This window comes from Ochotona princeps, chromosome 21 (genome assembly GCF_030435755.1).
Source record: "Ochotona princeps isolate mOchPri1 chromosome 21, mOchPri1.hap1, whole genome shotgun sequence".
NCBI lineage: Eukaryota > Metazoa > Chordata > Mammalia > Lagomorpha > Ochotonidae > Ochotona > Ochotona princeps.
In genome coordinates, this window is record NC_080852.1 from 28,825,416 (window position 1) to 28,839,650 (window position 14,235).

At 51.5% G+C, this 14,235-nt stretch overlaps 1 protein-coding gene across 1 annotated transcript in view; it reads right to left on the reverse strand.

The window, feature by feature from the left end:
• The window catches only part of CDCP1 (CUB domain containing protein 1), a 50,185-nt gene that overhangs the window by 11,640 nt on the left and 24,310 nt on the right, over positions 1–14,235 (reverse strand). Inside the window, exons 2-4 of the mRNA XM_004581723.2 lie at positions 7,761–7,970; positions 4,511–4,873; positions 2,948–3,316 (exon numbers count right to left, since the gene is read on the reverse strand). Of these exons, the coding sequence (XP_004581780.2) occupies positions 2,948–3,316; positions 4,511–4,873; positions 7,761–7,970 (942 nt within the window). The remainder of the gene's footprint in view (positions 1–2,947; positions 3,317–4,510; positions 4,874–7,760; positions 7,971–14,235) is intronic.

The following is a 14,235-nucleotide window of genomic DNA, read 5'->3' on the forward strand; positions in this document are numbered from 1 at the left end:
GCTGGGTCACGCCAGTTATTGCCCAGCTCCTGGGCAGCATGTGCACCACTCATCTTCAAACAGTTTGGAGCCAGGCATTTGGCATGAGGGTGAAGACGCAGGTTTGGGCCCCTCTAGCCCATAGGGGAATGCCTGCGTTCCAGTCCTGGCTCCTCCTCCCCGCTCCAGCTTCCTGCTAATGCCAACGTTGTGAAGCAGCAGTGATGGCTCCAGTGACTGCATGCCTGCCACATAAATGCAACTTAAATTGGGTTCCTGGTTCTGGCCTGGCCCAGTTCCAGTTGTTCTGGGTATCTGGAGAATGAACCAGCAAATATGAGCTGTCTGTCTCTGCCTCTATTGCTCTGCTTGTCACATGAAAAACTAACTTAACTTATTAAGACAATCTACCATTTGCTTGTGGTTAAGTCACACAAAGACAAGTCTCTGCAGGGCTCCTCTGGGTTGAGTGTGATTTTGCCTGGTTACTTTTTTAGTCAAAAGGCTTGAAGTGGGGTTTCTTCCCAGACGATCAGGTTTAAATAGCTGTGTGCTGCTCGCTGCATGTGTAGCCTGAACCCATATCCTGCAGTGGAGGGTGATGGGTCTGTGCTGGTTGGGTGCCTCGGATGGCCACCCTCTTTGGCTCTGGTAGGGTCTCCTGGCTTCACCTGTTGTTCTTGTTCCTGAAGCCCCACCACTTTGCCAGACAGCTCACTTGTTGGACTTACCTGGGAGCCCCCTACTCTGTGTTGTCCACTTTGTCCTTATGCACACACATGGATGCTACATCTCGCCATAGCGACACGACAAGATGTCACCTCCTGAGACAGGTGCAACAGAGATCCATGGAGGACCTGGACTGTGCCACCAACTATGGTGGATCCAGAAAGGGGACAAGGACGAGCTTCTTGGCTGAGAGGAAGGGGGTGGGACACAGATGTACAGATGAATCTGTGGGATATAACGTGGCAGATAAGGAGTGCCACCAACCCCTGTGTGTACCTTTGGCCTGCGCTCAGGAGGTACAGCAGTGGCTAAGTCCCCAAGGGGGACTCAGGGGAGAAGGAAGAGCTGTGACTCTGAGTCAAGGGCCTCGGTCACCTCTTCTCCTGGATTCTCCTTGCTCCCCTCCAAGAAAGCAGCGCAGCACATGGATGGAGCAGGAAGAGCGGGAGCCAAGGGCACGGGTAAGCCCTCCCCCAGCAGGTGAGGGAGGGGAGCCCCGTGGTGGTGTTCCTCCCTAGCGGCTTCTCTTCCACCTGTCACGGCTCTGCAGCACCTCTGCAGGATCACCTGTTGCCTCCTACAGGGTGCTTCTTTTCTGGGCACCATGGTCATCCCTACTGTGTCTCTCTGGCCCTTGGCAGCGGCTTCCCTGACCCAGAAAAAGAGCACAGTGACATACCAGGCACCATGCTGACACGCATCATCCTCACCCCACCCTGCAAGGCCAGTCCCGCCATCTCCACTGCACATGGGGAGGATCTGAGTCCCACACACTGGGGCTAAGTGACTTGCTCCTGACAGCACCATTAGTAGGGGGAGGTGTGGGAGGGCCTGGATCCAGATCCACACAGCTCAACTCCAGGGTGACCTGGTACTACCTGGCACTGTGCCTTCTGTCGAACAAGCTGCCTACAAACGTTTGCTGAGTGGAGGACACTCAAGAATGCATCAACCAAAAGCACAGGTAAGTAGCTGCTTTGGTCCAGCACCAGAAACTTATTTAATTTGGTCCCCAAATGTATTCCAGAGGACCACAGTCAATCCCTCCACTGTAGAAAAGTGCAGCCAATGTGGGAGTTTCTGGTCAAGACACTGGTCACTGACTCGGCATTGCAGCCACTCCTGACCCTGGACCAGACCTGGGGCCTTCTGGAGGCCCTTGTGGTCAGGTGCAAGAAGCAACCTGGTTGCTGTGAAGTAGCCAGAGGGCCCCAGTAGCCATTCTCCATGGCTGAGCAGATCAACAACTCACCCTGCTTTCAAAGCCCATCCCCATCCCCATGCCATTTTGAAATCTTCTCACAGGTGCTTTCCACATCCTGCTTACACAGTGGCAGCAATGGAATCATACAAATGTCACGATGCACACACACACACAGAGATATACCAGTACACATGTTAAGTATACACACAAAGTGGGCACCAGAAGGACATGACCAGGGCAGCACCAGATGGGCACTCTCTTGAACAGGTTCAGCAAGTCAAGAGTCTGCCTGGCTCTGCCAACTTTCCAACGGTTCACTCTCCGCCAAGGGGAAATAGTCACACGGTGAAAGTGACAGTCAGCCAAGACTAAGGACACACAAGCCAGCCATCCCAGCAACATTGCTTGAAGAACAACTCTGAGAGTGGTGCTTCCTTAAATTTTGCCCAATCTGGTTCTCATCAGTCCACCAGGTGTTCAACAGTGTTCAGGGCACAGGCTCTGCATCCTGAGATGCCTCTACTCCTGACAAGCTGTGTGACATTGTGTGTTGCCTAGTTCCCTAACCTCTCTGATCCTTCTGGCTTCCCATCAAAAAGGAAGGCAAGTCCCACCTTCCTTGCAAGGTTGCACTAAGGATGAGCTGGGATTACATCAATGGTATGCCAAAGGGCTAGGCTTGCAATACAGGTGTGCCCAGGGTAGGTGGGGCTCGGCCAAACCCAGTACCAGTGCCCATCGCCACTGCTGATGGTGCCGCTGATTGCCTGTGGCAAGGCAGAGACATGAGACGAAGAAAAGTGACCTCCCAGTGCCGTCATTCAAAACAACTAAGCACCCACAGACAAGCTAGCATTTATCTCTTGGTGTTAAAATGAAACCTCAGGCCAGGTACACATGTCCGTGGGCCTATCTCACTGCCTGGCACTCCAGAGTCCCAAGAAAGTAAGGAGGAGGAGCAGGAGAAAGGCAGCTTTACTCAGGCAGCTCACCAGCGACCCACAAAGGCTCTGCTGGAGCAGGGGGTACACTTACTGCTCTCGTTCTGTGGATGCTGGACTAAAACTTGGAATTGCAGCCGCAGGACCCCCGGCATCTGGGCGTCCTGGTCACAACCCTGCAGGGAGAGGTTGAAGGTTCCGGCCATGTTCCCGGGCTGCTGGTCTTCCAGCTTGAACACTTCGGGATTGGTGGTGGAGCCAGGGATGTAGTACTCCACACGCTCCTCTTTCTTCACACAGTTGGACACATTGAAGCTGAGGAAGGAGACGCTGGCCCGCAGGTGTGGTGGGACCAGGAACTGCCACGTCATGAGCTCATCTTCGGGGAAGCCTTCTGGGTAGTTGGCTGACAGCAGTGTAGCCGTGCCTTCGCCCTCAAACACGGACTCGATGATGCATAGTCCTACGTGGACAAAGTGAGCCAACATGGGAAAGGGCAAATGGGAGCACGGGACACACCTGGTGTGGCATGCTCATGCCGAATGCAGAAAACAGTGATGGGGGGCACACGTGGGGGGCACAGGTGGAGGGCACAACAGTGGTCAGGTGTCGACCCAGCTGCTAGCACTTGCCACCTCCCGGGCATAAATTTGACTTGGAGCTACCAACATACACCCTGGCATCCCCAGCACATGGACACGGCAGACCACCTTATGGGCACAGAGAATGGCAAGATGTACCAAGATCATTGCAAAGGAATGAGTTTTGAGTTTTAACTTCTGAAACAGCTTATTTAGCCCTAAGTTTATGAAAAAGCTTTATTGTGGGGTTAGTGGTTTGGTGTGGTGTGGCAGGTAAGCCACTGCCTATGAAACCAGCATCCCACCTGAGCACCGGTTAAAATCCAGGCTGCTTCACTTTGCATCCAGCTCTCTGTTAATGAGCCTGGGAAAGCAGCAAAAGATAGCCCAGGAGCTTGGGCTCCTGCACCCACATGGGACACTTGGAAGACGTGCCTGGCTTCAGCCTGGCCCAGCCAGGGATGTAGTGACCATTTGGGGAGTGATCTAGCTGATGGAAATCTCTGTGTCTCCTTCTCTCTGTAACTGCCTTTTGAATAAATAAACAGATCTTTAAAACAACAGCAACAACAATAAACTCTTTCCTTTATTTCAGAGGCAGGGAGTGAGAGATACGGAGAGCCGACTCAATCTGTTGGTCCATTCCCTTATAGCTGCGATACCACAGTCATGAGTTGGGAACTTCATCTGGCCTCATTTGAGGGTGGCAGAGACCCAATCATCCTTAGCATTTTATGTTTAATAACAGTTCACAAAATTCCTGAACGTTGAACAATCCATTCTCTAGTGAGCCAGTGTGAGCAGCTCTGCCAGCATACTATCAGTGCGGCTAGAGGAAGTGTAAGACAGAGAAGATCATGAAGTCAGAAACAGAGCTGCCAAGTGAGTCAGTAGAGCCGATCCCACATCACTTTCTGAGAACCAACATCACAAGCAAAAAGGACAAGGAAAACCACAGAGCGTTTGACAGAGAGACAGTAACTGCACCATGAATGAGGGGCCCTGTGTCCCCTAGAGAACAGCGGAAGGCTGAATCCGTGCAGATGGAATAGCAGGAGGGGGGAGGCCACACTCACGTTTTATAGATGAGTGGTTTGCAATGCTGAAGCCCGAGAAGTTTCTATGCTGGGACGATGGCAGGTGTAAGGCCACCTTCACTCCTTCTTGCATCTTGATGCGGGAAACGGTGCCGTTGCTGCAGAAGGTTCCGATCCTGACCTCGGTGGTACCGACGCGGCCGCTGATGGAGTGGGTGACTCCGTCAGCGCAGGCCTCGCCAGGGCTGATTTGCCTCAGGCGAGGAGAGGGAAAGTGCAGCTCCAGACCCATGCTCTTGGGGGCCTTGACATCCCAGATGAAAGTTCTGTTGAGGTTGGGCAACACTGATGTTGAGGGCTCCAGCTGAACTTCCCCGGAAAGACACGGGCCCATTGTGCAGTCTGAAACAGACACACAAGCCATGCTGATGACAGGGGCTGTGAGGCACCTGCTGCTTGCTCGCACCCCTGCCATCCCACAGCCTTAGCCCCACCATCACAGTCTCTCTGGGATGCTGCCCACGTGCACCGATGCGCACACCCCTTCCCTGCTGCTGCTATGGCCAAAGGATCACAGATACACCTGCTTTGGGGACGTGCCTCTGTTGTGGGTCAGAATAGCCTGAGACACTTTGCTGGCTTCTGGCTTCCTCCAAGGGCAGAGCAGCAGCCAATTAGGGTGATTAGCCAATAAATGTTGAATTCAGGAGTTCAAAATGCCCAGGCTCCTTGCTTCAAGTGACACGATCTAGGATGCAGTCCTACTCTTAATGTCCCTGGCAGGGTCAGGCCCAGACTGGGCTGCAGCTAACACCGCGCCCGCCTCTGGGCTGAGCTTTCTTCTAAGGGTACTCTCTCAAGAAATGACTTCAGAAAAATCCCTGTCTCATGGGGCCAGCCTTGTGGTGCATGGAGTCAAGCTGTTGCCTACAACGCTGGCAGCCCACGGGAACACCAGGTCAGGTCCTCGCTGCCGTGTTTCTTCTGATCAAGCTAGTGCTTCTAGGATAAGTTCCTGGGATTCCAGCTGGGGGTCTGACCAGGCCTCACCAGGAGCCAAGGGACAGGCTGCCTGCAACCAGGTCTTTGCTGTGTGATCCCCTACTCTCCCTATTTTGAGCAGGTCCTGGTTTCATCATTGTTAAGACACAGGGCCCAAATATACATTTTGCTATTTTAAACAAACATTTATTTATTTTTACTGGAAAGTCAGATATACAGAGAGGAAGATTTCTGTGTGTTGGTTCACCCCCAAGTGGGTGCAATGGCCAGAGGCTGATTCGAAGCCAGGAGCCAGGGTCCTCTTCTGGGTCTCCCCATGCGCGGGTGCAGGGTCCCAAGGCTTTGGGCCATCCTCAACTGTTTTCTAAGGCCACAAGCACGAAGCTGGATGGGAAACGGGGAAGCTGGGACTTGATCTGGTGCCCATATGAGATCCAGGTACAAGCAATGCAAGGACTTTAGCCACTAGGCTACCATGCCAGGCCCCAAATCCACCTTTTAAAAATGGTTCTTCTGGGGCCAGCATGGTAGCATAACACCCTAATCTGATTTCTGTGCCAGCTTCCCATATAGGAGCCAGTTCATGTTCCAACTGTTCTACTTCCAATCCAGCTTCCTGCTTATGACCTAGGAAGGTAGCAGAAGATGGCCTCAAGTCCTTGGGATCCTGCATCCGCATGGGAGAACTGGAAAGAAGCTCTAGGCTCCTGGTTTCTGATCCGCTCAGCTTTGGATGTTGCAACCATTTGGGGAATGAACAGCAGGTGCAAGATATTTCTCTCTCTCCTTATCTCTGTAAAAATCTGCCGTTTCAATAAAAACAAATCTTTACAAAATGATTATTTTTTTCCATACAGCCATCACCAATCTGAGTACACCTTGAAGGCCCAGCTCCCCTGGAGGCCTGCTACCTGGACGCAGAGCCGTCTTCCAGTCTCGTGGCTCCCCAGCTGGTGTTTAGTCACCACTGCGGCTGCCCGGATGCACCTCACTTCCTAAGCCTTTCAAAGCAAACCAGAAAACCCACCTCTACCAAGGGGGAGATGGAGAGGGGGACAGGGCGAGGGGACAGTGAGGTCTTTTTTTGTCTGGAGCATGGAGGAATTTAAAAAGTGTGACAGCCTCCACTTGTGACCTCAGATGCTTCTGTCCTCCTGGGACCTGTGGGCTCACAATGGGCTCCTGGGAGAATTTCAGTGCATTTTAGAACTTGAAGTCATCGGTGCCATACTTCCCATCTGTGCAGAGTGGTCCAGGTGACTTGTATCTAGGCCCTTGTCAGTAGACTACAATCCTAGGCCAGAAGCCCAGGCTGTGTTTGGTCAAGCCAAGCTCTTGCCAATGAGCTGTGCCACTGAACCCATAAAACAGGGTTAAATACACAGTGACTAATGCAGCTAAAATTAGACACTGCATGTTAGTAAAGATAGTACCCTATTTTAGGAGCTCATGGAAACTGCATTGCTTATACCAAACTATTTCTTTCCTTTAAAATCTGTCTCCCAGTTGTTCTCTACCCACACCTCTATGGTGCCCAGGGCAATATCAACTGACCTCTGCTGGCTCATTCCCTAAATGGCTGCAACTGGCTGGGGCTGGGCTAGGCTAGAGACAGGAACTAGGAGTTTATTCCAGGTCTCCCATGTGACCACAGGGTCCATCTTCTATTGCTTTCCAAGGCATTATTAGCAGGGAGCTGGATGGGAAGTAAAGTAGTCGGGACTTGAACTAGGGCCCATATGTGATGCCTGTATTGTAGGCAATGTTGTTGTTGTTTTTAAGATTTACTTATTTTTATTACAAAGTCAGATATACAGAGAGGAGGAGAGACAGAGAGAAAGATCTTCCGTCCATTGATTCACTCCTCAAGTGACCGCAATGGCTGGAGCTGCACCGATCCGAAGCCAGGAGCCAGGAGCTCTTCCGGGTCTCTCACATGAGTGCAGGGTCCCAAGGATTTGGGCTGTCCTTGACTGCTTTCCTAGCGAGCTGGATGGGAAGCGGGACTTCCGGGATTAGAACTGGTGCCCACATGGGATCCCGGAACGTGCGAGGCGAGGACTTTAGCAGCTAGGCCACCGCGCTGGTCCCCCACCCTCTGTAGGCAATGTCTTAACCCATAAAGCTGGCCTCTGTTTACCTTTTAATTTCATTTCTTACCCTAACATTAGAGGGTGTCTTAGTGTGGGAAGAGAGGCAGGAAACTTCAGAGATGTGGCCCTGGTGGCTCACCTGGAGGGATGGGGTGTTGTTGGTAGTGGTGGGGGCAGTAGACAGGTATACTCACCAACATTCTTGTGGATCTCCATGACAAAGTAGCTTTCTGGCTTCTGGCAAGTAAAGCCAAAGACAACCCTTTCTCCAGACTTGATGGACAGCGTGGTGTCTTGCTTCTTACCAATGGTTATGTAACAGGACTTCCCTGGCAGGGGTGGGCTCCCCAGCTGGATGCGAATGGTGATGCCACTGCCTGGCAGCAGACTGATGTCAGAAGCACCTGAAACAAGTGAGGGAGGGGGAGTGAGTGGGTGACCAGGGCCTGCTTTGATGCCCCTTTGGCTGGTTCAGGGCGGCCCCTCTGACCCCTCCCGTCCCTCCTTCTGGGCCAGAGAAGGAGGGACTGCCGACATCCCATGTGAGAACAGGATGCTGCTGCTGGTAGGAAGTGGACATCTGTCCCTTATGTGGTCACTTGCTTCTCTAACCTCAACAGCACCCCGCACAGCCTGAGCGGCAGGCTGCAGATCCCACCCTGGGTAGCGCCCACCAGAGGTCATGTGCTGGAATCTCACCTCCAGCTTCCCACGTTAGTGGTGCTCAGGTGAGAGCCCTTTGGGGGTAACTTGGATAAGATGGGGTGTCCATGGCTTAATAAGAGGGAGGGAGATGCAGGTGTGCACACTGGCCACCTGCTCTGGGATGTCCTCTGCTGTGTTTCAGTGCAGCACAGAAGCTTCGCCAGAGGCCAGGCAGGGGCCTGTGTCATGCTTGGGGCCTTCCAGCCTCCAGCACTTCAAGCCAAGGTTTTGGTTTAGCATGAAACGCCTGCACAACTTAGGAGGTGCCAAATAGTACCACAGATCATACACACACATCAGAAACCAATTACAGCAGGCCAACAGCCTTTCCATTTCCTTTACAGCAGAATACAATCACCCTGCTGACCTGTGCAACATCAGCACCCATGTCCTTCACCCTTTTTTGTTTACAAGAAACTTCCTTTTTTTTCTTTTTTTGTAAATTACCCAATCTCAGGCCTTTTGCAGGAGCAAACTGGAGCAATCAGAGAAGCTATCACATTGCTTCTCAAAGCGACTACAGAGAATGCATGCATGGAAGCCATCCTAGTGTAGAGACGCACTAATGTGCAAACAGACAGCGGGCCCTGCCCTGGATACTTCATTCGCCCAGTACACACAGACACACACACACACACATACACACACACACTCATTTAGAAGTAGGGGCTAGGTGGGGCTGGCACCGAAGTGTGGCCTTTGACACCAGCATCCCCTATGGGTGTCAGCTCGTCTCCCAGCTGCTCCGTTTCTGACCCAGCTCCCTGCTGATGCACCTGGGAAAGCAGTGAAGGGCGGTTCACGTGCTTGGGCTGCAGCACGTGAAAGACCAGGATCAGACTCCTGGTTTCTTGTTTCATTTCAGCCCAGCCCTGGTTGTTGCGGCCATTTGAGGAGTGAACCAAGGGACAAAGACTTGAACTCGAAATACATTTTAGGGGAAAAAAGCAAAAGCTAGGAAACGGCTTGCAGAAATTAGATATAACATACTGTGTCAGCGAATTTAGAAAGTTACAGCAGAACAATGTTCCTGCAAAAAAAAATGGCAGAAACAGCCAGGTCAATAATACCCAGCAAGTGAGGTGGGAACTGGTTACAAACCTGACAATCTCCTGGCTCTTCTGCTTTCTGTACTGAATTTCAAATGCTCTGACCTAAGCGACAGGGCCACCTTCCTTCCTAGCAGCCCCTGTCCCTGCCCAGCTTAGGTCTCGGACTATAAGTATCTTAGCAGCTGATGGCCTGGGAGCTGTGAATGATGTGGTGGATCCCAGGAGGGAACCAAGGGCTGGCACAGACAGAGAGGGCCTGAGTTGGTGCCACCGTGGAACTGTGTTCTGGTGCAGAGAGATGGGTTGGTCCCCTGTAACAGCAGGTGCTCCATAAGCAACGAACGAATGGCCAAGTTCACCAGACGCTTTTGTTTCCTTTTGAAATTTGCTCTTTAAATTTATCTTATTGATGCTGGACTCTATGTCTGATATATGCTTGCAATGGGGGAATCTCAACTGAACTTGAGCTGTGGTTATGCAACAAGGTGGAGGAATCCACCATGGTGGGAGGGTTTGGGGAGGGGTGGGGAGAACCCAAGTATCTATGTAATTGTGTCACATAATACAATGTAATTACTGAAGTTAAATAATAAATATATATAAAAAAAAATAAATTTATCTTATTGAGGCAGAACTCACACATATTTAAAAAGGATCCACATATTTTAAGAATCTTGACAAACATATCACCTAGCTAGAGGGCTGTTGCCATTACTCCCCAAAGTTCCTTAGTGTCTTTTCAGTCTTAGACTCAGAAAACTATAAAGCGCCAGTTCCCAGCCCTTTGAGTCAAGGGCTTGTGTCTGGTTTCTTAAGCTCACGTTCACCTGACAACATCTGTCACTACATCAACCAGCAGCTTCTTAAGATTTATTTATTTTCTCTTTTTTGTTTTTTTTAAAGATTTATTTATTTTTATTGGAAAGTCAGATGTTCAGAGAGAAGGAGAGACTTCTACCCGATGATTCACTCCCCAAGTGGCTGCAACAGCCGGTGTTGCGCTGATCTGAAGCCAAAAACCAGGAACCTCTTCCAGGTCTCCCACGCGGGTGCAGGGTCCCAATGCATTGGGCCTGTCCTTAACTGCTTTCCCAGGCCATAAGCAGGGAGATGGATGGGAAGTGGGGCTGCTGGGATTAGAACTGGTACCCATACGGGATCCCAGTGCATTCAAGATGAGGACCTTAACTGCTATGCTACCGTGGCAGGCCCAAGATTTATTTATTTTCTTGGAAAGAGAGGAGACAAAAGAAAGATCCTGGTTCATTCCCCAAGCGGCCACAACAGCCAGAGCTGAGCCAATCCAAAGCCAGGAGTCAAGAGCTTCTTTCAGGTCTCCCACATGGGTACAGGGTTCCAAAGCCCATTCTCTACTACTTGCCCAGGTCACAAGCAGGGAGCTGGATGGGAAGTGGTGCATCCAGGGCACTGACACCCCTATGAGAACCTGGCGCATTCAAGGCAAGGATTTAGCCTGCATCTGAGCCATCACACTGGGTCCAACAGCTTCCTTCTTAAACAGCATTCCAGTTCCAGAACAGAAAACAGCCATGTACACATCCTCACACCTACTGAGTGACAGCTGAGTTCCCCTCCCCACAGTTCCTGGCTGGTCAGGGGCTTTAACTTCACCTGCATGATCACATTGCGTGATAGCCAGGGTCTTTCTGGCCACAGAGCGTACTGCATTCCCACTGTGAGGAGTCAGATGAGATAATAGGAAGTTAGGGTCTCTGCTTCCTGGTAGAGTTACCCTTTAAAATGCAAAATAATGCTTTCCCCCATTTCTTACCCTTCCAGGAACACTTTCCCTCACCCCCCAGGGAGAACAAAGGGACAAAATCAACATATCAATCCGCTCTCAGAGCTGTGGTCATATCAAAATCACGAAGACATGGATTGGGCCTGGCGGCGTGGCCTAGCAGCTAAAGTCCTCGCCTTGAACGCCCCGGGATCCCATGTGGGCGCCGGTTCTAATCCCGGAAGCTCCACTTCCCATCCAGCTCCCCGCCTGTGGCCTGGGAAAGCAGTCGAGAACGGCCCAATGCATTGGGACACTGCACCCGCGTGGGAGACCTGGAAGAGGTTCCTGGTTCCCGGCATCGGATCGGCGCAGCACCGACCCGTTGCGGCTCACTTGGGGAGTGAATCATCGGATGGAAGATCTTCCTCTCTGTCTCTCCTCCTCTCTGTATATCTGACTTTGTAATAAAAATAAAAAATCTTTAAAAAAAAAAAAAAGAAGACGTGACTTACACTAATCTCACCTCTGGATCATGTCAAAGGGATGGCGCCTGAGCTTTCAGATTACCATCAGGATGGGTAGAGGAAGCCAACAGTCTTACCCCTTTGTTCTGGGGGAGGTGGCAGACACTGCTGCCCACTGCGAATGAGTTGTTTTTTTCCTTTCTGCCCTTTGGGTGACTCATATGAACCTCCTCCCTGAAATGATGCATAAAAGACACCTTTTCCACCATTTCCTTGGTTTGTCCTTCCTTGGAGCCCCCTCCTGTCGCTATGGCAGGAGAGCTCCCACTCTCTTCAATAAATCTTGCTTTGCAAACTAGAGTTGTCTGCATGAAAATTCTTCTTTTGTGGGGGACAAGAAACGAGGTTGCAGCCATGTTTCAACACCATTGCTCTTAGCAGCTGTGTGTGGTAAAGCGCTTGGATGCTCTGTGCAACTCTCGGCTGTTCTCCATCCTTGCACATTCTGTCAGCTCCACTGGCTAACAGCTTTAGAAGGTAAGGGGAGAAAAACCCCTGCCTGGAGTGGGAACTGTGCAAATATTTCCCCTACTTTCTCATTCACCTTTTTACCTGGCTTAAGACATTTGTTCCCCAGATAAGAACTGGGTCCTCTCAGGGGCCTCTGCTCCTCTGCTCCTCAAAGGAGGGAGAGGTGTCAGAACAAGCTTGCCTTTTCTGCTGGGACAGGTACCTGAGTCAGCAGGGAAGTGACACGGGTGTCCTAAGCATCCCCAGCTATGGCCGGCAATGACTGCTCTCGGAGCACAACCGGCTCCATGACTCTGCTGAGAGCTTAGGTTTTCATTCTGGGGGACAAAACTTACCTCCTCTACCTCTGCATACAACTCTCTCCACCTCAGCCCCTGTGCTTGGGCCGCCCTTTTACACCAAAATCTTTCTCTTCTCTGGGCCTCTGCTCATGCTGGTCCTGATTCTAGAAATGCTCTCTTCTCTAGGGGGGACTGGGGGTAGGGAGGCCAACCCTGACTCAGCTCAACAGTCACCTCCCCACTGCAGTGCCCTCTGGCCAGGTGGTCCCAGTCATCCTGCTCTGAGTCTTATATTCATCCCCATTGACTCCAACCAAGGACATCATGACTTGTCCGCCCGCTGCCACCTCCCCTGTTCCGAGATGGGCCCCCATGGGAGGGCAGTAGGAGCCTCAGACCCGACAGTGCCTGGTGCCCATGTCTCCAGTTCCCATACACCTAGAAAGAAAACTACAGCTGCCCTGTCCTCGACTCCACCACACTCAACTCCCGCCGTGTGGTCCTTTGGGGGAGTGAACCAGCAGAAGATCTCTGTCTCTCCCGCTCTGTAATTCTGACTTTCAAATAAAAATAAATAACTCTAAAAAAACTAAAAAGTAGATCCAGATCCACACGCAGAAACCCAGCAGTCAGGTATGTGTGGAAGCTGGAGATTACCGCCGTGTTTTCTGGAACCATCATGGCGTCTCAACATGTTACACACAGAAAAACAACTGGAAGCCATCTCTGCAGAGCCAGTGGCACCGGCCTCCCCTCGGACTCCCCAACCCCCACTGCTGGGAGCCACATCGGTCTTGGGGCTGCAGCCTGCATTAGCTCCATCATCAATTCCTGTCTCATTCTCACTTCTCCTTCTGTCCGTCTTTCTGCCCCTAGGGCCCAGGCCTACCTTGACAGTTCCTGACTGGAGCTGCCCAAAGGCTGCAGGTTGAGATTTTCATGCAAATTCATTTTGCAACCAGCCAGGGTTAAATGACTCACTGCTGTGCACGCTCATCATCTTTGCTCTGACTCAAAGTGACCCCACTCATCCATCCCGCACGTTCTGCAGCCAAACATGCACAATGTCTACCTTCAGGGATCCTCCCCCACCCACCCACACCAGAGAGCTGAGCCTTGAACAATCGCCCTGCTGGCTTCTGGCTCAAGGATCAGAAAAAACATCAAGCAAGTCGGAGTAGGGTTCACAGACAAGCATGAAGTACCCACATGACCCGAAATGACAAATAAGTCAGCCACAGCAGGGGAGAGAGAGAGAGAGTTAAGGTGTTAATGTGCAAGCCCCATCACCCCAATAACTTGTGTCCCTGAAACAACAGCAACAACAAAAAATGACAGCGAGGCCCCCCCAGTGCTTGAGGGGAATGACCTGTAAGCCCATCAGATCACTGCACAGCAGGGTTGGAGAACACTTCACTTGCCTGTCTGTCCTCTCTTCCATGTGTCTCTGTTAACCACACCTTGCAACAGCAAACATCTCCACCCAGACTCCCCCTGGCCTGTCCCGTCATTTGATGATAAACGTGATTTCCAGGACACCAATGGGTACCTTCTTCTCTAATCTCTCTGTCTTCAGGCTCCTCATACAGGCATTGGAGAGCTCATCAATTTTCATCTGGGGGAAACTCTACTGCTCCGGGAAACAGAAACCCGTGCTCCAGACCGTGGTGTGAGGTCGGGGTCTGGCAGACTGTGGGGGTGCAGAGGCTCCCAGCTTAGGCCTTTGGCAAAGGCTCCAAGGCTCCAGGCGGGGGGCTCATGACTCACAGCTCCGCTGCCTCCCAATCTTGCCTTATTTGGATGCCTGGGCTGGTTTCCGCCCCACCAGCACCTTGCCAGGCGGGGGACTTCCACCAGTTTTAATCAACATTATTCACCATTCATTAATCACA